At 45.1% G+C, this 25,443-nt stretch overlaps 1 protein-coding gene across 1 annotated transcript in view; it reads right to left on the minus strand.

Moving 5' to 3' along the window:
- Window positions 1-12,688, minus strand: part of ANOS1 (anosmin 1) — a gene marked incomplete at both ends in the record, with an annotated part of 191,849 nt that extends 179,161 nt beyond the window's left edge. The window contains one exon of the mRNA XM_079727038.1: window positions 12,491-12,688. Coding sequence (XP_079583164.1) covers window positions 12,491-12,688 — 198 coding nt within the window. The remainder of the gene's footprint in view (window positions 1-12,490) is intronic.
- Window positions 12,689-25,443: the final 12,755 nt, after the last annotated feature.

Raw genomic sequence — 25,443 nt, forward strand, 5'->3', positions numbered from 1 at the left:
GAATGGGCCACCCCAGATGCCTGGGTGGTCTTCTGATCCTTGTTTCACAAGAGGTTTCTCCTCTATGGTGAGCAAAACCCTCTTCTTGGGGGAATGGCCATCAAGGGAAGAACAGACATCAGTAAGCAGGAGCAAAAATAAGTAGCCTGTCATGATGGATAGGCATGGTAATCTGAGTATCTCAACAGAACTGTTTGTACAGAGATTTCTCAGGGAACAGTGTCATATTTTCAAATGTGGTGATGATGATGGTGATGGTGGTGATGGTGATAATGATGATGATGGTGATGGTGGTGGTGATGATGATGATAATGGTGATAATGGTGATGGTGGTGGTGGTGGTGGTGATGATGGTGATGATAATGATGATGATGGTGGTGATAGTGTTGATGGTGATGATGGTGGTGGTGATAGTGTTGATGGTGATGATGATGATGATGATGATGATGGTGGTGGTGGTGGTGATGATGGTGATAGTGGTGATGATGATGGTGATGGTAGTGATGGTGATAATGATGATAATGGTGATGATGATGGTGGTGGTGGTGATGATTCCCTCATGATTGGAAATGGTCTTGGTATTTGCATTTTGAAGGGGTCTGCTCATCCGTTGGAAAGCAAGCTAATGATCCTGAGATGCCAGGATCCTTGCCATATTTGAGTTGCTATAACAGCACTTGGAAACCTGTTCAGCGGCTGGGGTGACATATCACTACAAGATGTGCGTCCTCTTCAAAATCTCTGTCACTATTGCAAGGCTTTGTCAGTTTTGTTTCCAGTCCACAAAGTATAACAAACAGTATAAATTTCAAAAGAGTGCTATTCATTCCAGTAGTGTAGGCGTTTAAAGAGAGGAATAGAGGCACTTACTTAAGTCTAGAAGGTGCTGTCTCTCTCAATTATACATTATCAGAGAATTAAACAAGAGTTGATAAACATACATCAGATGAACCATTTATATGAACTCAACAGAGACACAATAAGTAATCGGTAAAATCACCTTTAACCTGAAAACTTTATATTTGTTTGCATTTAGAATTTCTCAACCGTTTCAGTCTTTCTTTTAGAGAAGCTGTCAGTAACCTCCCAAGAATGTGATCCACCTGGTTTGTCCTCAGACAAGACCATCATTTGCATTGGAGGGAGCGAGGAAGAACAAAAACACTGTGATGCGTTTCACACGTAAGAATTATTAATGCATTAGAATATTAAAGTGGGTTGAAAAAGGTGTAAAACTGCAAACAGAATATGGAGAAAAGAGCTCTAAGTTGCTTAAGTGAATGAATTCCCAGCATTTTTCTTGTCCCCAGCACCAGTAGGATTAATGACATTTTCGTAAGGTGATGGATTACTGTGCAAAATTAATGTTTCTTGTTTCATTAAAAGGACCCTGTTTTGTGTTTGCACTTACAGACTTATAAAATTGTCACTTCTTTGGATATAACCAGAAATTAGCTATGAAATTTAAAAAGTCATCCAGGATAATTAGATACTGAATTGAGGGGAAACATCCATTTTTGTTCTCTGAAGGTTATTTGAGATCCTATGCACGCCAGTAAGAACACGCACTTCCCTAAAATGAAGATGGCGGTCACCAGACATTCAGTGGTGACGGCATATGTGCCTTATCTTTCAAAGTAAGAAGGTAATATGAAATACAAAATTATATATTTTGAGGTCACTCTAACAGAGTGCTATTTTCTCAAGTTGGCAGGATATTAATCACTTGGAGACGGAAAAGCTTATTAAATGACGAAAGTTATAATTTAAAACAAAAGGATAGCACATAGCACAGGGAGATCAGCTCGGTGCTTTGCGTCCACCTAGAGGGGTGGGATAGGGAGGGTGGGAGGGAGACGCAAGAGGGAGGAGATATGGGGATATATGTATATGTATAGCTGATTCACTTCGTTATACAGCAGAAACTAACACACCATTGTAAAGCAATTATAGCCCAATAAAGATGTTAAAAAAAAACAAAAGGATAAATAGCATGTGAATTAAGAGCTTTTCTTCCCTCTTAATGAGCCATTGTTTCTCAGATTCCCGAGGATAGATTTTTGCACTCTGGGGGATTAAAGAACCCCAATTCATCACCATTTTCTTTTCATGTGCAGCCTTGAGAATTTTCTAAATTCTCTTCTCAGAATTCCTTATTGCCCAACTTTTATATCTTACAGAGATGATGGAAAGAATGATAAAATGTAAACACACACACACACACACACACACACACTCTCTCTCTCTCTCCCAAAACCAAAACAAAAGCAAGCAAACTTATAAGACACACTGAGTTCTTAGAAGTAGCTGTCACATACCTACAAGCCATGAACACCACTTGCAAATATTCCAAATGTGTCCCACCACTGCACAAAACAGCAAAGGCAGCCAAGAATGAAGGTCAAGGGTGAAGCCCTGAGACCTCTGTTATTTCCAGACAACAAACTCATCCTCCATGGCATCAAGGCGTTCAGCTGTTCGTGAAACATTCCTGCAAGGATCACAATACTACTCCGCTATTTTGCTAGACAAGTGGGATTCTGGGTGGACCTCAACAAAATCAACTTATACGGGGGAAAAAAGTTCTTCATCTAAGAAATTATGGTAATGTGTTAAACAATTCTCTGTAAAGATTTAAAAGATGATTCATGATTATAACACTTTCTTCACTTTAACAATTCTTTGCAACTATTTGTGTAAATGTCGGTCTCTCTCTCTCCCTCTCTCTCCCTCCCTCTGTCTCTCTCTCTCCCTCTCTCTCTAGTAGAAAATAATTCTTTTGTGGGCAGGAAGCACGTGTCACTGATGCTGGGTCCCAAGAATCTAAGCTACCTGAAAAACAACTGTGTGTGACAGATCCATATTGGTTGGAAGAAGGATTGGGGTAGACAGATGCACAGCGGGTGTCATTGATGGACTGCTATTTTGAATGGGTTTTTTCTATCACACCAGCAACCTTTCAATCGTCCACAATTGTGCCACTTCGTGATGCACTGGTACCTCCAAGAAGCAAGGAGAGAGTGAGACATGGAGGTCCGTTTCCCCCCAAAAACTCCATGATTGTTGATGACATTACAGCTGATATTTTCACTCTGTCTTCTCTGACTGTCAACATGCTGAGAAGCAGATCATTTAGTATAAATATTTGGGAACATGACAATCAGGGCTTGAGTTTCTGCTACGAAGACTTGGTTATCTCACTTCCCAATAGCTCACAACCTTCAGTTGTCTTATCTGTAAAAATAAAATAACACTCCTGACCTCAAAGAGTTGTTGTGAAGGTCAAATAGATATATTATGTGAAACTACTTTCTCAGCACCAAGACAGCAAAAAATGCGATGAATGCTAAATACCTTCTAACCTGTGGCTCAGTGATTCAGGAGAGTTTCTTACTTAGGATCCAGCCCCACCAATCGGAACTGGGGTCCTTCCGTAAACCAAAGCATGATGGCAGGGAGATGGGAGAGGCAGCCCCCTTCTCTCCTTTTTATGTTCATCTGGGGCTCTTTCTTAGGGGTGCTGGCGAGGATCTCCACAGAGATCAACTCAGTAGCATGAGGGCAGCTGGTAGTGTGGCCCGATGTTCAACCAGATCAGCAAGAAGCAGGAAGACACCACTAAGTGTGATGACCTGCTCTCAACCCGTCCTGGAGAACAAAGCACTTGAGTTTTGTCACAGCTCTTACCAACAAGTTCCCAAGGCCTGGCTGCTGGCTGGGCGGGCTGACGCTGCATCCCGTCCATTAGGAGCCACCGAGAGCCCCCAACAGACAGACCGAACTCCTGCAAGACTCTGCGTTTACTCACATCGGCTGTTCTATGTTGGAAGAGCCCAGCTTTTGAGGCTCAGCTCAAGTGTCATCTCCCCTAGGACACGTCCCCTACAGCAACAAGCCTGAGATCTCACACAAATAACTCTCCGTGAGCCCTCCCTTGTGGACTGCAGTGGTCGGTTTATAAATCTTAGCCCCTACCAGACTATAAATCCCCCAGGAGTAGGGATTTTACCACCTCCTCTTTGAAATTGCAGCAATCCATCCATATTAGCTGAAATAAGTTGAAGTGATTCAAGTGGCGTTTATTCAAGTGGCGTTTTTTGTGGGGTTTTTTTTGTTTGTTTGTTTTAAGGGAGAAACAGACCCAGCATCTACGGTCTGAGATTTACATTAAAATGAGCCATAAACACTGCTTCCATAAATCTATCCTTACTTATCGGCTATCAGGGGTAACCACTTTTATCTAACCTTCTCCATCACCATCAGGGAAAATGCCTCCGCTCACTATTTTGAAACCATGTGCATAATCTTTTAAAGATACGGAGGGGACTCTAGGTCCTGGGGGATGTGGCAGCCTGGTCACTTGCTGAGTAAATGCAAAGTTGGTTAATATCTGAACTAACTGGTCCTCTTTGCCATCCTCTTAGGCCTGCCAGGGGTACTAAGGTTAATGATGTCCCCTCACCGCACCTACTGTCCACCTACCAGACAACTATTTCAAGCTGGCTTTAACAGCACCATCATCCCTTGAGACCTTGGGGGATTGGTTCCAGGACCCCTGTGGATACCAAATCCGCAGATGCTCAAGTCCGTTATGTAATACGGACAGCCGGTCCGTATTATAAGAAGAGTATAGCCGGTCCTCTGTATCCACGGGTTCCTCACTGGCGGATTCAACCAGCTGCGGCCAGGCAGAACCAGAACACACGGAGCGCCGACTATATATATTTTTTCACACAGGCAATGAAGGCGCATGATGTGCTTATGTCTTAGGATCAAGATTTGAGACTTTTTACTGAAATCATCAGGAGAGAGAAACTAAATTCAAATAACAGAAAACATACCGGCTCTTACGTGCTTCCTCGTCTAGAAGGATTCTCTTTTTAATTTGTATAAACTCTCACTTTTTTTTTTTTTAAAGGGAATGGTGGACTACAAAACAGAAACAGACTCACAGACTTAGAAAACAAACTTATGGTTACCAAAGGGGACAGGAGGGGGAGGGATAAATTAGGAGTTTGGGATGAACATGTACACACCACTATACAGTATATTAACTCCCTCATCACCAAGGACCTGCTGTAGAGCACAGGGAACTCTACTCAATGTTCTGTAATAACCTATATGGGAAAAGAATCTGAAAAAGAATGGATATATGTATATGTATAACTGATTCACTTTGCTGTATGCCTGAAACTACACAACACTGTATATCAACTATACTCCAATGTAAAATAAAAATTAAGTTAAAAAAATAAATAAGAAGAAAACCAGCAAAGGGGATAGTGGGGAAAGTCTGAGCTGAGAGTTGTGAACGCTGGGTTATAGCTTTACTTCTACTATCTATTATCTGTATGTGCTTGAATGAATCATTCCTATAAGCATCAAGCTGTCTAATCTGCAAAACAAAAGGGTTGAATTAGATGAGGTATCTGAAGGTAGGTGTCTGAGGTTGGGTTTCCTGGAAGCTGAGGCTGAAAGGGGGTCTTTCTGTGAATGTGATGTATCGGGGGGAAGCTCTCAGTGGAAGGGGAGGGAAGGATACAGGAGGACCTGAGTAGGCATGTGGTCTAGGCTAGAGACCTGATAAGCCTGGCCCCGTGCAATGCTTTGGAGCATAAATTGCACCAGAGTTGATCCCAGCAGAGGGCTGGCCTCCTGTATCCCCCAGCGGTGAGCCAATGGCCATGATCTGCCCTCATCAGGGAAGGAGGGTACACTGCCCTGCTGGCAAGATGGTGCCCAGGGGCTAAAGGTTAGGCTCTCAGGGGGAGCAGCTGTAAGCTATTAGCTGCCGATCCAGGAGCCAGGGGGCTGGTGGGGTGAGAGACAGAAAGTCACCAACAGCGTCTCCTGAGAAGGAATAGGTGTCTATGACCCATTTCCAATATTCAGAGAATCCAAAAGAAATTACACGTTCTCCTAAGATAGTACAAAAATAGCTAAAATGTCAAGAATGTCAGTTTTATCAGTCTGCTGTGGTTACTGTGGGCGACCTCACGCTGATCTGAGGTTTGAAGGAGTTATGGATATCTTTGATTAATGTGAAGAGGAAAAACTAGGTCATACTTAATAAGGGCCATATGTTGATAGACAACATACTTTCAAAATATGGAGGGCAGGGTGAGTGGAAATGTTGAAAGGTGGCTGGCTTCAGCACTCGAAAGGACTTGGAGCTCAGACACTGCACCAACAGCATGAGTTATGGGGTAATTTGACAAAGCATTCCAACAGGGCGTTTGCTATTTTCCCCAGTACTATTGTTCATATAAAAAATGTCTCTCAATAATACAGATACGCTTCACTGATCACTGTCCCAAGCCCAACCCTCAAAATCGTGTAAGAATCAGATTTCCGGAAGGCAATAGCAAGTCACACGTAGGAACTTCTCCATTTCTGAGTGAATACAAGCAACGCCCACTGACACTCTGATAAGTTTCTTTACCTAGCCTGAAAGTTTTATGCCCATTTGCCGAAACATACTCAGGTAGGTTATACAGTGAAATCTGATGAATCTATTTTAAAAAAACATTAAAAAAATTATAAGTTGGGAGGTTATTAAGGTGGGAATGCTTAAACTAACAACATTAACTTTTAAATGTAGGTCTCCAAACATACATACATGTATGTATTTATTAATATAATATATTGAAATATATATATACTATACTCAATATATAAACATATAGGTATATAAATATAAATATATTTCTCCTCTAATAGTACAGTGCACAAATAAATAAATAAGTCGGTATTTTCTAATGTGTTTTCTTAATGTTCTGTAATAGTCACAATAATATACACTTGTAAATCACGGTTCAAGGAGAAATGCTGTATTAAAAACATGAAAATTTGCCATGAATAACCTAATGTTTAGTTTGGGTCAAATTCAGAAATTCTTAGAAACACAGCCAGAGATCCAGTGACCCAGACCAGGAAAAATAAAGGTCAAACTTGAGGATGGCCTCTCTTCCCAGAGACTTTCTAGCATATAACTTCAATCTCACGGCAGGCCAAACGGACACACCACAGCTGAGTATGTTCACCACAAAATCGCTCCTCCAAAAATCTGCAAGCCTGGGGCAGTTCTGTGGCTGCTAAAGGTGTCTGATGCGCTAATTGTTTGTTTACTTTTTCTGAGAGGAGAGGCTAGTCTTCTAAGCAGAACGAGCTAATCACCAGCTTACTTCTCTCTTTTGCCAAAACAAACAGCTTCCAATTACTGCTAGAAAAAAAGCCTCTGATCTCTAATCAGCTACCTAAACGAGTCTATCAGCAGTAGTTTGGAGACTGAATAATGTCCCATTAAGCTGGAATCTTTTAACGCTAATAAAATTCTAGAGCCCTAGGACCAAGGCTGCCAGCAACCTGCTACTTATCTTCCAACAAGATTCCACCCACTTTTCCCCTCCGGTCCCAAAATCTGGCAAAGAAATAGACGCACTCTTCCTATTTTATGACACGTGGGCTCCTCTTTTTCCTCAAGCCCAATTCTACTGAGCCTCCTTTGAGAAAACTCAGGCAGAGAAAGAGCAGGTTGCAGGTCTGCTAATACTTAGTGGAAAGGCTCTGTGACTCAGCTCCATCACTGCCAGGATGAGCGGAACCTAGCGAGACAGGCAGAGTCTCCACCCTGAAGGTCCCAAGGAGCACAGAGGAGGAGGCCACCCTCAAGTTAAATGAGAGTCACCCAAAAAGAGACACAGCTTATTTCAGGCACATTGTCACTGTTTCCCCTCTTCTCTAATCTTCTAGCGAGGTTGAGAAAACAAGTGCACGGCAGGTTATTCCCAAGTGAGCACATCAGCACTGCGCCCTTGAACACGATGGAAGACTATGAAGAACCGCCAGGACAAGTGGGCTTAACCTACCTCTTCCAAGGGTTAAAAAACCCAAACCGGGGCCAGCCTCAGGGACAAATGACCAGCGCACGTGGCCCTGGCTCAGAAGGGCCCCGCACCTGAGGGTTAAGGTGCCGAGATGGCCATACTGAAATCCTCAACGACCGTATCTTTGAGCTTGTGTTTCGTATGTGCAGTCTGGTGGGATATGGGAGCGTGTTCTGGAGGCTCTGGCAGGCGTGATGCGGCCTCTCCCCACCCGCCTCCTCCCCGGGGAAGATTCTCGGCTGCCCACTCCCTGGTCCACTGGCACCCCAACCCTCCCAGCCTCCCTCTCCTCACCCCCAAGTCACTGTCACCCTCTACCCTCTGCAGGGGCCTGAGTGAGCACAAGGAGGGTCAGGGTGGCGCATGCATGCGTGGATGTGTCCCAGAATTTCGTAGTGGCTGTCCCCGGCCCAGGCTGCGACCATCATACTGTGTTTGGTGGATGGCCAGCCGGAGTCCAAGACTCCACGGGAACAAGCCTATTGCCCGTCCCTCACGCAGGTAGCTAATTGCATCTGGCAAGCAGATCTAAGCACACCTGGGGGCTGACCATCTGCTATGGGTTGAGCGTAGGAGGGGGAGAGCCCTGGCTCAGCTTCCTGAGGATCCGGCTAGAACAAAGTGCGGTGCGCTGGTCCAGCAGCTGGCAGAACAGGGCACTGGGCAAGTGCCGTGCCTGAGCAGGCGTATGCGCTCGCCAGACCCCAAGTGCCCAGGACGGTCTGCACATGTCCTGCAAGATCCCCTTGTGGGGCACCCACTGGGCACACCCTACACAGGGCACTTTGGGGGTCCTCGCTTCCTCCTTCCCACCTTCCTGAGTCTGGTCCCCGCTTTTCCCTCCAGGGATGACCCAGGACATCAAAACTGTGTACTGCTGGTGATTCCACATACAAGTGAAATGCTCTGATGTTTGCGTGTAACACTGGCACTGCACAAGAGAAAGATGAACAGTGAAATCCACGCGAATGACTTCATGTTTAAATTATGCTTTACCGAGAACAGCACTGGATAGCAAATTCCAAGAGAGACGGGTCACAGAAGAAAGAACAAGCTTTATACTTTAGTTCCTTCGACAACACTTCTTGCTGTCTGAATAATGGACGGCACGTTTCCATTTGGCACTGCGGCCTGAGAAAAAGGCAGCCGGTTCTGAAGTAAGTTAAACCACTAACCAATAAGATCCTAAAAATAAGAACAAATCCCAAACCTGTAGCTGTCCTTGCTGGGAACCCAGGTCCCCCGTCTATTAGCGTCTCAGCATCCCGGGTCCTTATCAGCTCTAGGAGGACACCAACGGTACCTTCTTTGTATGACGGTGATGGGGATGAAATGAGACAGACTTGTAAGACCCCCAGAACAGTGACCCCTTTATTACCATCGCTTTCATCATCCCCAACAGGTTTTATGACCTCCACCTTGCTGGGCAGGTGTCCTACCAGACACACGAGAGGCTGGAAGCTCAGGAAGGTGATCTTCCCCAAGCTACATATCTGCCAAGTGGCTCAGCCTGACGCAGAGCCCACCTGCCCGGCTGCAGAGCCCACCTCCCTGCTCCTTACCCCACAGCTCGGACCTCGGCTGCATTCACTGAGGAAAGGACGCCCTTCCCAGCTGCCTCCGTTGCCAGGCTTTTAGCCACGTGCACGCATGATACGTGTGAACTTGAAATGGCAACGTGCTCAATGCCCTGCGCACGGCATCGTGGAGCCGGGTACTGATAACCTGTGAGATGCTAGCCGTTTCTGCTTTTCACAAATGAGAGACAGCCCTCGGTGGTGAAATCAATGATTCAGTTCAGCATCCATCTCCCTTGCAGTGTGAAATGCTAAGCGCCTTCAGGTCGGGAGCCAAGGGCAGACCATTCAGGATACAGATACTCCAGTATCCCCATCACCAACCCCACTTCCAGGCATCAGGACTGAGTCCCCTGTGCCATCAAGCAAGGCTGGCAGCCACATGATTGACGAGTGAAGCCGACCTAGCCCCACACATGGGGAGGCACGCGTGCGCTCCATCCACCTCCAGCCTCGAGCTGCAAGGCCGGGAGGCACCGGAGCGGGTGCAGAATTGGGGCGGGGACGTTTGGATCCCAGCCTCCTCTGCAGGCCTGCTACCCAAGGTCACTGGCCCTGGCAGCTCCTTTAAGGGAGGCCGGGAACTGTGCAGGAGAAGTTGGGAACCGGCACCTGCTCCAGAAACAGCCTTCTGCTCCGGTTTATTTGTACAAGTGGGCGGGGGTGACCCTGAGAGAAGGGGCTCTTCCGAACCCTTCCCCCAGCCCAGCCTCTCCCGCCCATTAATGAATCCCACGTGCGGCGTAATGAGTTGCCCGCAGGCTGATTCCTCCGCATCCTTCCAATTATTTAAAAGGGGGAGGGGCAGGGAAGCTTGACGCTTTATGAGGAGTGTGTGGTTCTGTCTTCTCAAATCTAAAGAACGCTTAATCCCTGCAATTTAGATAAATCAGATAGGCATTACCAGGTGAGGGTTAAACCTCCAAGAATGGCTTTGCAATTGATTGCAAAAACAGCAGTTATTAAGTCCTAACTGAGTAATTTGCAGCTTATTTCACCCAGCTAATTAAAATGTAATCAGGATTGTCTGGCAATGTGTATTCCGTCAGCAGTTTTTCTTCCGAAGAGAAATCATGCCAAGAGACCACAAGAAAAGCCTTTCACGGGAATTGGCTCGATCTAAACTGCTTCTTTAGCCGCTGAAACTGTAAAACAAATAAATTACAGCAACTGACAATTCCATTTAAAGAAAGAAAGGAGAAAGAAAGGAAGGGAAGAAGAAAAAGAAAAGATACTCTTTCTCCCTGGGAACAGGCTGCCGTTTCGTTTTGTTTTCTGTTGTCGTTGACACAAGAGTGTGGCGTCTCCTAAGGAGAGTGACTGCGGGCGCAGGGCCGGCGGTTTGGAAACCAGCGGGCTGGGAAGGAGCCCTCTCCAGGATGTCCGCGTAATTTCAGCGCACGAGACCACACTGCCTTTTCCCTTTCCCTGAAGACCCACGAGGACAGCAGAGCGCGCCGAGCTCTCTGACACGCACCGATGTCGCTTCTTGGAGAAGACAGAGAAGCACGCACTCAGGCGCATGCAAACTTCGCCTGCTGGTTCACTCTCTGCAGAGCCCAACTTTTAGTTCTCCTCGTGCCCCTCGGCGCGAGGTTTCAGGAGTTCTCACGCCAGAACGAACATCGCTTCAGACTTCGGAAATTCGTCCCCACCTCCACGGTCATTACGATGGCCTCCTGTCGCAGCTTAGTGCCCAGGGCCTCTGGGAAGGCTCATGTATCCCGCCCGAGTGGAAGAGACGCCCAGTTTATTTCTCAAGGGCAGAGGGCTCGGCTTAGAAGCCCACCCAGGAGCCCCGGTCTCCTTCGGGCCTCCGCAGTTTTCCCCGCGGCGAGAAGCTGGGACTTTGGAACAGGTGAGCAGCTAAGGATAGGACCGAAACGAGAGGGCGAGAACCAGGGCGGGCGAGAACCGGGGCAGACGAGAGGGATTCGGTTAATATCTGCGTGAATGGTTCCAGAGTGCGCGCACTCGGGTCAGCTGCGGAAGGCAGCTGTGGGACGCACCTCGGTCGGGGCCGGGAGCGGTTCCCGTGCGCCCACCCTCAGCCAGTGTCCCTGAGCAAGTCCCGCGGGGGTCCTCCCCACTATGGCGCCCTCCCTCCCCCCGGCCCCCCGCCCCAGGATCCCGGCCATCCACGGCACCAAAAGCGTGCCGTTCTCTCTCACCCAATACCCACGCTCCCACAAACAAGCTCTCACTACCCTCAAGCCGACAGAACCTACGAGGGCTGGGGGGAGATACTGGCCCCCGGGAGTCCGCTCAGAGCATCCAAACACGGCGCCTCCAAGTCCCGTATCCCCTGCATCCCTTCCCTTACTCCCCACGCCATTCGCTGGCGAGACCTGGAAGCTCTGGGGCTCCGAACTGGGGCGCGCACAGCTACCATCACCACCGCCTCCCCGGGCCCCAACACAAACGCGCTGGAACGCACGGCTTGGCCCAAGTGCCCCGCCCGGGGCTCGAAGGGTGGGCCGCGAGCTCTCGGCCCGCCGAGGGGGAAAGCAAAGCTCGAAAGAGACAAAAGTGTCCGCCCGCCGGCACCTGCGGGGCCGGGGCTCGTCGCGCGGGTCCCTGGGCGCAGCGGTGCGCGCCTCCCGGCCTCGCTCGCTGTGCCCGCCGCGCCCGCCGCGCCGAGGGCCCGGAGCGCCCAGGAGTTTGCGGGACTCGCCAGCAGCCCGCAGTCCCGCGCGGAAGTCCCGGGGCAACTAACAAACCCACACTCCCACCCTTGGAAGCCACAAAACGGCTCTCCCTTCCCCGAGAAACCGCCTTTCGTCTCCCCCTCGGAAGAAGGGAGTTAGGTAAAGACGCCGCAGGCTTCTTTTTCCCTTCGGGGGCAGGGAGGGGGCTGGAAAAGAAGGTTCGCGCACCCAGACTGTAAAATCCACGCGGCGGGAAAGCCGGATCTGCCGGCTGAGCTGGGCGAGAAGTTTGGGCGGCGAGGCTGGGAGGCGCGCGCCCCGTGCGCACCCGCCGCGGCCCGCAGCGCCGGGGAGGACCCGGGCGGGCGGCGGTTCGTACCTGGGAGTGCTGGAAGAAGGCGGAGATGCGCGTGATCTGCAGGCTGAGGCACCTGGAGGCGCAGCGGGCGCGCTGGACGCTCCCGGCCGACAGCGACTCGTCCAGCCGCCGGGCGGCCGTCGCGCCGGAGCCGGCCGCCAGGCATCCCCCGGAGGCCGCCAGCCAGAGGCAGAGGGTCAGGGGCGCCCCGGGCACCATGGCTGCGGGTCGGGGGCGCGGGCGCCGGGCGCTGGCCGAGGCTCCCAGCTCCGCGCCGGGGCCGCACTGCCGGGAACCTCGCGGCCGCCGCAACTCCGCTGGAAAGTTCAATCATTCAACTCCGGCCCCGCGCCCTCCCCGCCAAGGCCCTCCCCGCTCTGCCTCCAGGGGTGGGGCGAGGGTGACAGGCGGCCTCGCCATTGGCTGGAAGGGAAGTGAGTGACGGGGGGCGGGCGGAGGGCCGTGGGCAGGTCTGAGGGGCAGCGAGCCGCGAGCTCCGGCGCAGGGGGAGGCCGGCCGAGCGCCGCCGCGCGCCCCTCTCCAGGTGGGCCGCTCCCACGCAGCTTCCCCCACGGTCCGCTTGCGCTCCTTCCTGCCCCACGTCCCCCCGCCGTCCAGGTGAACGTCAGGTGCGAGCAAGCCCGGGCCTGGATGTGAGGCGCTGTCTCGGGCAGCAGGGCCTCGGCACCCACAAGGGCATGGGAACAGGCTAAGGAAGGGCGGAGCGCCCCTACGCTGTGGGCTTTCTCCCCGGTTCCTACCCCGCGCTCAGCTCCGCTCACGCTTTCGCTCGTCTGAATTTCCCTTTTCCCGAGGAGTGGGAAGGAGCCAAGTGACAGGACCGTGGTGGGTGTAATACGGCGAGACAGAGGCCAGGCAGGGACGTTTGACCGACACGTCCCTCCTCCTCCCTCCCTCCCTCGTTCCCTCTCTTCTTCCTCCCTCCATTCAGACCTTTCTCCAGGCCTTTCCTTCCCTCCTTCCTATTATCCCGTGGAAACCGATCTGAGCGCGCAGCTGGGAGCATTTGTTACAGAGACCCACACCCCTAGTTTCCTCAGGTGTCTGTTGTTCTAGGAAGCACCACCCGCCCAGCCTGAGTGACTAATTCAACACAAACCTTTCCTACACTCTTCTGGTCTTTGCCCCAAGTCTTCTGATTGGGCCTTTTCAGCAGCAAAATTGCTGCCTCGTCCCCTCTTGTACTCTCTTCCAACGCTCCTTCACCACGCGCGTTCTCCAGCCCCAGCTAGGGCCCCACCAGAGGAAGAGACGCAGCAGCATCTACGCCACACCACCCCTAACAAAGCTCTGGACTGCCCTGAGCTCCACTGGGAAGTGACTGTGCTCCAGCCCCCTGCCGGTAGGAGAGCCTACAGAGGGCTGGGATGTGAGGAAGGCTGTGCTCCAAACTTGGGGATATTTATGTAACGCAGCAGAGTCCAAAAGACTCACGCACACTCATTCGGATGCGGGACAACTGACTGATACTCCCATGAACTGGCACTGCCACATTCTCATACAGAATTGCACTCACACATTCCAAAACGCACTATCTCCCTAAATACGCCACTAAGCGTAGCTGGAGCGTCTAGATGCACGCAACCTGCTCGAAGATAACCGCGCAAAGCTGGAGTCTTCTTCCCACAGAGCCCGTGGCTTTTTCCAACCTCCAATCCTGTCCCCCTAAAATTCTGCACATTTTCCACTCTGAGATTTTGAGATCTTGCTGTTCAATGGTAAAGACAAGCATCTGCAGTTATCCTATTATACCCATGTTCCTTTTACATCATCTTACATGTATATTTTTTCATAGAGTTTAAATCAGCAAGGCCAATAAAATTAATTGCTTAGCGTGTTTCCCAATGAGTTTTAAAAACCGGAGTTGTTTTGTTCAAAAGGTTCTGTAGGCAGAGCTGGCCTGATGGGTGTGTGACCTCAGAAGGATCCATACCTTGTGTAATGCTCTTCTGTCACAACCCTGACGTTCATTTTCAACTCCGTCCTCCGAATTCTCATTTCGCCCTAGGTCCCACGAATTACAGAGCCGGCGGCACCTGTAGGTTTTAGCATTACAGTGCTACACGTGAGCCGGAAACATAAAAAATTTAGACATGAGCTCACATGAACTCATAAGTTTGTTTAAAAGATGCTCAGAACTGTGGATGGAAATCTTTTTAAAGAATGTTAAACATACTCAGTATTGACGAAGAGCCAAGAAGCTCACCGTGGTGCCCCCAAGCAGGAAGGTGCATTGAGCCTTAGGTTAAATAACGGAGGAGAGACACCTAAATACCGGGATTGTCTTCTGAATGTTATCGGTTTCATTCAGGAATTACTAAAAACATTTCCAAAAGCTGCAGTGGATCCTTCCCACAGGGTTTGAGTTTTAAAGTTAAGCAAATACCTGGTCTTCATGAAGGCAAGGATATTATGCATGCCTATATTTTCTTATGGTATCTTTGATTTATAACTCTGCATGTTATATCGTGAAATTTATATTCTAGAAAGTGAAGTCACAAGGACAAGCATGCTGAGCTTTTAAAACAGCTTTTAAATGTTCAAAGGAATCACTGTATTTTTTTAAAAAGCGACGTGTGTTCTGCTTATATGGGTTACATAACATATTCATTTCCATGAATAAATGCATTTTATGATAAGCCACAAAAGAACATCTAGTGAGTTGCACAAAAAGCTTAGGATTAAACATATAGGGCTGCTTTATTATGCATATGTTAAAATAATACTTAGGGTTATATTGCTTTCTTCTTTTAGAATTATCACAGACATCTGTGATTATGCTGGCTTTTTTCATGTTATTTATTTTAATTGCAGTTTAAAGTAACTTTGAAAAGGAAAGCATTTTGGTAAAGTCAGAATAACAGTCAAAATCTACTATTTTATTCTGCTCACATATGCGCAATCTATTACACAGCTCACCCTTTGAATTGGCACAGAGACTCCCTAACTTTTGACATGACTGGGTAAGCCATACCCTACGATCCTGAAGACCAACCACATGAGAGGGGAACCAGAAGTAGGTGTGGAGGAATGACTGGTAAATGGATGGGTGGGACTCGTCCAGGTGCCTTAGTAAGAAAGCGCTTAGTATGTCTTTCCTCAAAGCCAAGTTGGACCTCACGGTCTGAATTTGGAGAGGAAATGAACCTCATATTGACTTCAGTGGGACTTAAATAGACAAAACACCCACCTATTAAAGAGAGTAGAAAAGGGCCTTAATTAACTCTTATCTCTATGTATATGAACACAGTTGGACCAGAATGTGTGGTCCATCTCAGTCAGGTTACAGAAGAAACACAAAACAAGGCCCCCATTCCCAGTTTCCAAAAAGTTAGCTATGCTCTTCCTTGCAATTGATTTAGGTTATCAGTTTCTTCTCCTTTTTTTTCTTAAGCAGAGAATAAGAGGCCCCTGAGAGGTTTGCTAAAGGTGCACTCCAAGACGCCACGTGCAGAGATTCTAAGTAAGCATATCTGAGGTAAGGCAGCCCTGGAATCTCAGCTTCGAAACAACACCTGATCCTAGAGCAAGTGAGCCACGGACAGGTTTGAGAGAGAACTGATTTAGAAAACCTGTGCCCCATTTAAAATGGAGTGGAAACTTTGATTTCAGTAGCATCTAGGACTTCATTTTGTTTAAAGTACCTTTTTTAGGTATGTGTGTTGATATAGATTGGACATACCTATCTACTTCTTAATAATCATATTGATATATTTTTTCCAAAACATTTAGCCAAGACACTCTTAGACTCATTTGGGGGGCCAGTGGCTTGTCTTTTTAAAGGGTTTTCAGCTGCATTCAATAAGAATAAACTGTGAAGGAAGCAAGCACAATCTTTCTCTGACATTCCCCTCTTGGAAAAGCAAATTGAGAGCTTGCTCTAAAACTGGAGAAGACCAATACTTTAATTCGATGGCATTTATGAGTTTTAAACCTAGTGTGTGTGGTCCATGGTCATTGGTTATGGGTTATAGGGGACAGTGACGTGAGGGCAGGGAACTCACATATGGGGCCCAGTTTCCTTTTAATTGCTTTCATTGGATGATGCAATAACATGCATCTTCTCTCAGAAACGGCAGTTAACATCCAGAGAAATTAAAATTAATTTTTAAAAATTAAAAATTAACATCTTGAGAAAAAACAAGAAGTGAGCCATGCTAGAGCCTTGGCCCCATACTCACCTCTACATCTGCATGCGGAGTTGTCAGAATTTGGTAGCCAGACTCTTCCAGATCTCTTCTTCAACTGGGCTTTCCCCCCTCCTCCAGACTTAACTCTTGTCTGCTCAGCTTTGAACTGCATGATCCAGGGAACATAGAGAGAGCTCTTAAAAAAAGAAAAAAGAAAAAAAAGCGTGAAATGGGGAGCTCGGATGCAGTTAAGAACTGCATGTCTAAATATCAGATTTGTATCCTTTGTAATATGATTTCAGGTAAGAATGGGGTGGACCTCTGTGGCGCTGTACCAATCTGTTCCCTGATGGCAAATTTAATCATTTACAAACGAAAATTACAGCTTTTTGCATTGGGTCACTGAATATACACTCAGCTTTTTGGAAAAGGACACGCATATCCATTTGCAATTATCTGCTTGCTTTTTTCATCTTGCAATCTAAATATCCTATTTGGAGATAATTGTAGTTTACAAGACATGTTCCTCCTCAGCAAGATTATAAACATTCAGTTGCAGTATATCCACAGGTTTAAAGGTATTATTTTTAATTACCTCGATGTTTACTAAGCTATTACTAACAAGTATCAGAAATGTGTTTGCTGTTACTTTTGCGTGCTGAAGAATATTTTAATGAAAATTTTAAACTTTTTTCTGCAAAATATACAAATTGTCAGATATCCCAATTTCAAGCTACTACTGCGCTTCAAGAATTTGTCTCCTTGCCCTTTTTCCCTTCCCTCCCCCAAAGTCACCATCAATCCATCAATTAGTGTTAAAGTTGTTTGGTGCCTGTTCTGCAGTCATGCTAAGAGCCTGTTCTAGATTAAGTCATCACTAAAGTTTTATTCTGTTCCTGCAATAATTACTAAAATTTAAGTGCTTACTAAAAAAATGTATAGGAGTGTGTGCATGTTTATGTTTCAGGGATCAATTGTATGGTGATGGTGATGTTCAAATGTAAATGCTTTTACCCTCCCAGCCCCAGAAAATTTTAACTGTAGCTTATTTGAGGGCTTTTGTTGATTTTAGTGTCTTATTGAGCATAACAGCTGCTGCCCATGCAAGGAACACTGGGTTTTTAAAACCCCATGGTTTCAAAGAATGCTCAATGTCAGTAGAATTGAACACTTGTCCCAAAGACCAGGCAATTAACTGATTTTACACAAATTTTAATGTTAGCAACACAACAATGAGCAACCAGAAAGAGTCAGGGTTCTCACATTTGATTTTATAGACAAGCTGTAGATACTGAAAAACATATAAATAGCTGTAAAAGAAATACTATGTAACAGCCAAATGCTGGACACTAAAATATAAAAAGTAACTTGTGTATTTCAGGTTCTTCACATGACCAAAATATGACCAGTTTGCCCCCAAACATACATTTTGAGCAGCATAAGCAAGTTAAAAGAAATGTAAATTATATAATTTTATCCCAAATCTTAAATGAGATAACTTTAACTAAAAACCTCATTTCTCACTTCTGAAGGGCCTGCTTTTCATGGGAAATGAATGATAAATTGTGCAGTAAAATTCATATTTAAAATTTTGTAAAATGAGACTTTTTTGGCTTTTTAAAATGAAGCTCACATAATCAGACTTTTATTCGCATTTTCATTCCTAAACATGAAAAGAAACCTACACAGGTGCTCCTCAGAAAACTGAAGCTCTATTCTGTTGAAAGACTGAAGTGGGGCTGTTCTTTGATGTTGTTCAGCCCATGGAAATTTCCACTGAGCCATGTAAATACCATTGATTCGGAGAAGTTTCTGAAAATGAAAAAGGCAACTTTTAGCAGGAAACAGCGCCACATGCTGGCCATCTAAATAAAACATGACGGCCGTCGACAGAATCCTCTGTTTGATAAGCTAATTTGAGGACGTCAACTTTAAGGCCTAAATCTGACTGGGATAATCATGCAACGTTGTCAATTAATAGCAGCTAGACTAATTCCACTGTGGACTTCAACACAGCAAAGCTTTCCTCTTTAACTACGGTCCCACTGAACTAAACTAGGGAAACGAGCACAGCTGTCTTCAAATGAATTTTTTCCCAGCTTTTAAGCACTTCTCAAACTATTCACTACAAAACTACATGACAAAGGCAGCCTGTGCGTGAATTGTATTTGAAGTAGCTCCTTTTCCAAACACCTTTGCAGCTCACGCGTTGCTTGCTTGTTAAGATTTCCTAAAATATGAGACTTAGGTGAATAAAATTCAACACAAGGGGAAACTAAAGCAAATAAAGTTGACAGCCTTTATCTTCAGTGTTAGCAAACAGAAGGAAGACCCAGAAACTGCCTTTCATCATCGCTCACTGGCCACTTTACACAAGATGAACCAACAGTCAAGAGATTAAGATAAACACGTTGAAGAATTTGAGGGAAGCACTGTGATACCCTGGGACCAAGGGAAATAGACTGATGAATGTAACTAAGGTCGGAATTAATATTTTTCTCTTCTGAATCTGCAGGGGCTAAAAAAAAAGTGTCCCCTAGCACCAAAACAAAACAAAAATCAAAAACGTTTTGGTTTACTTCCAGGATTTTCTATAGTGGCTAACAGGAACCAGCTGGAGGCTATTCTGCCCTTTGATTGCCTTTGGGTGCTTCCAGGAATCAGAAATCAAAGGTCGTTCCCTTCCCTCCTCTCTCCACACACTTGATTCTGGACCTTCTCCTGCCCACCCCTCTTCACAGGCTCACACAAAAGGTTGACGTTGAGTTCCAGACAAGGAATGCCAAGCCTACTTTGCTCTGTGTGCTCTGTTTTCTTAGCAATCTGTGCTTCTCTGGGACACAGATGGACAAGAATTGGATATCAAAGATGGTAAATGGGGTTCCCCTAGTGTTTAAGTGGGATTCCTAGTGGGAACATTTTTCTTACAGTCCTTCTGGATGTTGCACCATGTAGAGAAGGTCCTTGGTGACAATGCAACAACTTCTCAGCTCAAAAAGAACTCTGAATCCGTTTCTTTTTCTTCTCCTGCAAATAATTAGTAGCTACCCTTTTGGATGATTACAGACCACAGTCATCCTGGAGAAATTTATGTTCGACATATTGATATTCATACTGTTCTTCATATGTGAGGACCGTGCTAGGAAAAGTGTTCAGTTGAGAGAAACCATACCGGCAGACGTGTACCTGGGTCACTGATGCATAGTAAGAGGAGTTGAACGGAGTCTGGGATCACTGAGATCTGGCTGACTCTGTCACATTAGCAGGATCTCACTAAGTGCATTACTGCTCCGTGGCATTACAAACAATGAAAGAAATGAAAGTGATCTAAGCCCCTTCCTGTTTTCAGAGAATTAGGTGCACATGTTCAGTGTTAATCAATGTTAATTTCATATCAAAGACTTTTTACCCTAGAGATTTTTCCCTCCCTGCCAAATAATGAACTGAAATGATAGCTGTAACTGTAAAAATTATGAAGTTATGACTTCATACGTGCCTCTTCAGATGTTAAGGGATTGTGAGAAATGATGTAGTTTGAAGACTAGAAGGGGTGAAAAATATCCGTTCGGAACCAACCTGGTGTTAAAATCTCAACAGGAGCAACGAGGGATGTGCCACCCAGGCAAATTCCTTCCCTTCCCTGCGTTCCCGTATCTTCCCATTGCAAAACAGAGATCGTAACAGAAACTACCTCCCAGGATTATTCTGAAGTAATACTTGGAAAAGATTAGGTACAGGCCTTCAGTTGATAATAAGTGCCCAAACTAGGCAAGGTACATATAGCATTCACAGTATTAACCAATGGATTTATAATGTATGTTTTGTTTTTGTTTTTTAACTACTCCTTTAGTATAAATTTTATACTAAAATTTATACTAAATTATACTAAAATTTATACCAACCTCAGCGCTATTGACATTTGGGGATAATTTGCCGCGGGGAGCTTCCTCTACCATGGGAAGCTGATCTGGCTTCCACCCACTAGATGTCAGTAGCATCCACACCCCATCCCCACACAATCATATCTAACAAAATTGTCTCCCGATAGCACCGTGTCTCTTCAATGACTCCCAGCTGAGAACCACTGTGTTAGAGCAAGGAGTCAGTTCCCACTAATGGAAAGGTAAAGATGATTTTCAAATGACTTCTGAAATGAACATTAGCTTCCGAACATGAAAACCAAGTCCACTTTCTAAAAGGATTTCTCCAAACAGCTTATTTGACAATATATAAATGATGAGAGACGAAAGAGAAAAGCAAATACCCAGGTACAACGACCACCTGCCTCTCCAGAGTATCCAAGACAAGCGGTCAAACCTCGGATGTTATCCAAAAAGAACTCGCACAGCAGATGTGAACACCAGAGCCGTTTTTCTACACCTGGTCAAACACTCTACCTGATCTTAAACACACCTCTTTAGGTGCCTGCTGCATAAAATTTAATCGTTGGGGAGTTAAATTATACATTTTTTCCTCAGTAAACTCTTGACTTTTTCGTCAGCTTTATGGAGGTAAATCTACTAAAAACAGAATTAACTTATATAAAATACAATTTGTAAATTCTAAATGAGCAATTGGATTGTTAAGACGTAATTTGCCTTAACAAAGTGTGCAGCTGTGTGACCACCGATGTGACTGTGATATAGAATATTCCCAGCACCACGAATAATTCTCTTGTGCCCTGTTGTATCCATTTCCTGCCCTTGCTCCCAGTGATCTGATTTCTGTCCTTCCATTTTCCTCTTTTCCACAACGTCATATAAACGACAGTATGAAGTGTTGTCTCTGGCTTTTTTTCACGGAGCATGTTGTTTCTGAATTCAACATGTTTGATGCAAGAATAGTTTATCCCTGTAACTATGTGAGGTTCTGAAAGTATGAGGTGGGGATTCAGGAACCGCATAAGAATTATCTGAAATTACTGAGACCTGAAACAAATGGACATTCATCAGGCCACACCCTTCTCTCTGCTTCCCAGCATGCAATTTGGCTGATTTAATGCAGCAACCCTGGTTACAGCTGCCTGCAGGGGGCGGCAAAGGGCTGGGATGCAGCACCAGCGTTTGCCCCCAGAGTCAGAGATGTGTAACTGGGGCGGGAAGCTCAGTCCCAGGTGAGAGAGCTTCCAGCTCAAAGCTTCAGCTTTACCCTCCTCCAGCAAAACCTGAATTAGGCCCGGGAAAGTGAGGAAGTCCTCAAACCATCATCTGACATGAGAGAACAAATCAGAGGTTAGATCAAAGATAAATCCAGAACTATAGACTAGAAAAGCATTTCTTAAATAAAACACACAATACATTCACTTAAAAAAAAAAGATATATTCAGTTCTATTAAAAATTAAGACATAGTGTTCATCAAAAACATCTTAAAGAAAGAAAAGAGACTCATTACAAAGTGGAAGAAAAATATTTTCACCACTGACAAAATATTAGAATGAAGACCAGGGAGTGAATTCCTACAAATCAATAAAAATAGCACAAACAGACCAAAAGAAAAATAAGCAACAGTTATGAACAAGCACGGGCAGACGAGGAAACACATATTTCTAAAAGACAGATGAAAGGATGTTTGGCATCACTGATGATCAGGGAAAAAAATATCTAAAATAAGACCAGAACACATGTGATTTTACACCCTTTCCCTCAGCTACAACTGAAAGTCCGACCATGCTACCTCTCAGAGAGTAGGTGGCTCCACAGAAGCTTTTATTCATTGCTGGTGGGGCTGTATATTGATGCAATGACTCGGGAAAAGGGCCAGACATCACCTGTAAACAACCAACCACTCACACAGCTGATGATCACTCAATTACACTCCTGGGCAACCCAAGAGAAACTATTGCATGTGTATTGCAAAAACCACAGACAAGCAAGTTTTATAAGAGCACAGCTCAAATTAGCAAGACCTTGAAACCAACAAAATGTCTATCAGTGGAAGAGCAGATGCATACACATAATGGAGTCGTATACAGCTATCAAGAAAAATTAATTACTGAGATGTACATGTTAAAGATCAACCTTAAAAACTGAAAACAACTTGTCAGTGAAAAAAACTGCCAAGAGATTAGTATGGCAGGATATCCTTTTCATAAAGTTAAAGATAAGTAAAATCAAATTAGTAAGCATATATATGCAATAAATCTACATTAAAAAGAAAGAAAAAGGGATAGTTGACCTAGATTGCAGGGTTATGGTGAAGAAAGAAAGAGGGTTGGTTGATTGTAAAGACCTGGCTTTTGTTGTTGGTAATGGGATTTTCTCGTGTCCATTACACTCTTAACAATAACTAATTAAATAGCTGGTTGAATACGTAAAAGGTGCCATATCTAGAAAATGGTGAAAATGTCTGGACCAGGAATTATAATTCATCCAACTCCATGTTGCTGAAATTTAATTTAAAAATATAATGGGGGACTTCCCTGGTGGCACAGTGGTTGAGAATCCGCCTGCTGATGCAGGGGACACAGGTTCAAGCTCTGGTCCGGGAAGATCCCACATGCCGCAGAGCAACTAAGCCCATGTGCCACAACTACTGAGCCTGTGCTCTAGAGCCCACGAGCCACAACTACGGAGCCCACGTGCCACAACTACTGAAGCCTGCATGCCTAGAACCTGTGCTCCACAGCAAGAGAAGCCACCGCAGTGAGAAGCCCGCGCACCGCAACGAAGAGTAGCCCCCGCTTCTGCGCACAGCAATGAAAATCCAATGCAGCCATAAATAAATAAATAAATAAATAAATAAATAAATTTAAATATATTTATATATAATGAAGTAAAATTAACTACCAGATACTACATGTTTATTTAAGCAGCAATTCAGGGCCCAGGTCTTCTAGAGCAATATTAAATGTATTCTTGTTGAAAGAATGAGTCAAAAAGCAATTCTTTTTTTTCCTGAGTACAAAGCCAGAGAAGAATAAGTCTTAGTAGTCGAAAGTTATTCTTGGGAATAATAAGGAACAAAAAGGTAGCGTTCAAATGACTGAAGAATGTTGACCTTGAGAATGCAATAGCTCCAGACTTTGTAGAACTGTTTCGTGTCCCTAGGAAGACAATATGTGACTGTGAGAAAAATGAGAAGGTAAAAAGTACAAGACAGGGAACTGACTCACTGGGAGACTATGAGAACTGCAGGGTTTAAACCACCACCGCCCATGGCATGGTCTGCTGTGCACCTCCTGCCTGCCCACTGATAGGGGACACCTTGTTTCTCACCTCTTCACTCTCCTAACAGAAAATTTTAAGGCTCATTGTCATACAGATGATACTCAAAACCACGGGCTGAATGAGGTCACATGGGGAGCAAGTATGGGTATATGTAAAAGGGAAGAGCTACAAGGATTAAAGACCATCACAAGCCAGGAAAATAGTTCGTACTGTAATAAAGCCTTCCCTAGACTCATGGGTTGGTGATGTCTGGAAAACCCAGACCTGTAATCTGGGGAAGGTCTCAAGTAATGTAATATTAGGAAAAGATATGTTCCTAATTGTATCTATATCAGATACAACCTAACCTAAACTAAATCCTTCTATGAGCCATCTGAGGGTTTTCTGTTACTATGATATTACTGAATTGTTTTCTCCATGTTTGTTAGACTTATCTACCTTTTTGATTACTTGAGTGAGTTTTAGGAAAGACTCTCTTCAAACATGATCCTTTTCATGTTAGTGGGAAACCATTTATTAATATGATAAAGGAACTGTGATGGTTAATTTCACGTGTCGATTTGACTAGGCTAAGCGACGCCCAGATGGCTGGCAAAATGTTATTTCTGGGTGTGCCTGAGAGGGTGTCTTTGGAGGATATTAGCGTATGAATCAGTAGACTGAACAAAGATGGCCCTCACCAGTGCAGGTGGCCACCATCCAATCCACCGAGGGCCTGATCAGAACAAAAGGGCAGGGGAAGGGCCCTTTTCTCTCTCTCTGCTTCTTCTTCTGCTTCTGCTCACACACATCCACATTCCTGGTTCTTGGGCTTTCAGATTCAAACCAGGACCTACATCATCTGCCCCACAATTCTCAGGTCTTGGTACTGAGACCTAATTGCACCACGGACCTTCCTGGTTTTCCAGATAGAAGCTGACAGATGGTGGGGCTTCTTGGACTCCATAACCACATGAGCCAATTCCTATAATAAATCTCTATCTCTTCTTTCTATCTATCTATCTATCTGCCTAGCTAGCTATCTCTATTTATCTAGCATATTTGTCTATCTATCTATCTACAGTATCATCTAGTTATCTGTTATCCATGTATCTATTTATCTATCATCTGTTTGTCTATCTATTTATCTACCTACCTACCTATCTTCTATCGGTTCTGTTTCTCTGGAGAATCCTAATACATGAAAGTCTGCTTCTATTTCTAACCTCATAAGTAACTCTGGAAAAGTCTAGGGCATTGAAGAGAAAGAAAAACAAAAACGCAACACTTGCACAGTAGCATAAACTTAGTTAAAAGGAAAGTAAATAAACTAATAATCCAACCCAAAAATAAAATGTTTAAATCCAAACCACAATTATTCTAAAAGTTATTTTAAAGTTACCAATCCATAGGTATTTTATGTTCCAGTTTTTATTTATAGAGAAATTATAATGGTCTTATATTTGGACTTGCAGCCTAGCACACTAATAGCATAAAATACTCTATAACTTTTATTATTATTACTATTATTTTGTATCTCCAATAAGTCACTGAAATGTTCACTAAAAAAAATAAGGACTTAGAAATTAAGCATTGCTACCAACATGTCAAGACAAAGAAGTAAATATTTTTATCCTATTCCAGATCTATCTTTACAAGACAGGAAACATTTTTAAT

This window comes from Hyperoodon ampullatus (assembly GCF_949752795.1).
Source record: "Hyperoodon ampullatus genome assembly, chromosome: X".
In the NCBI taxonomy this organism is placed as follows: Eukaryota; Metazoa; Chordata; class Mammalia; order Artiodactyla; family Ziphiidae; genus Hyperoodon; species Hyperoodon ampullatus.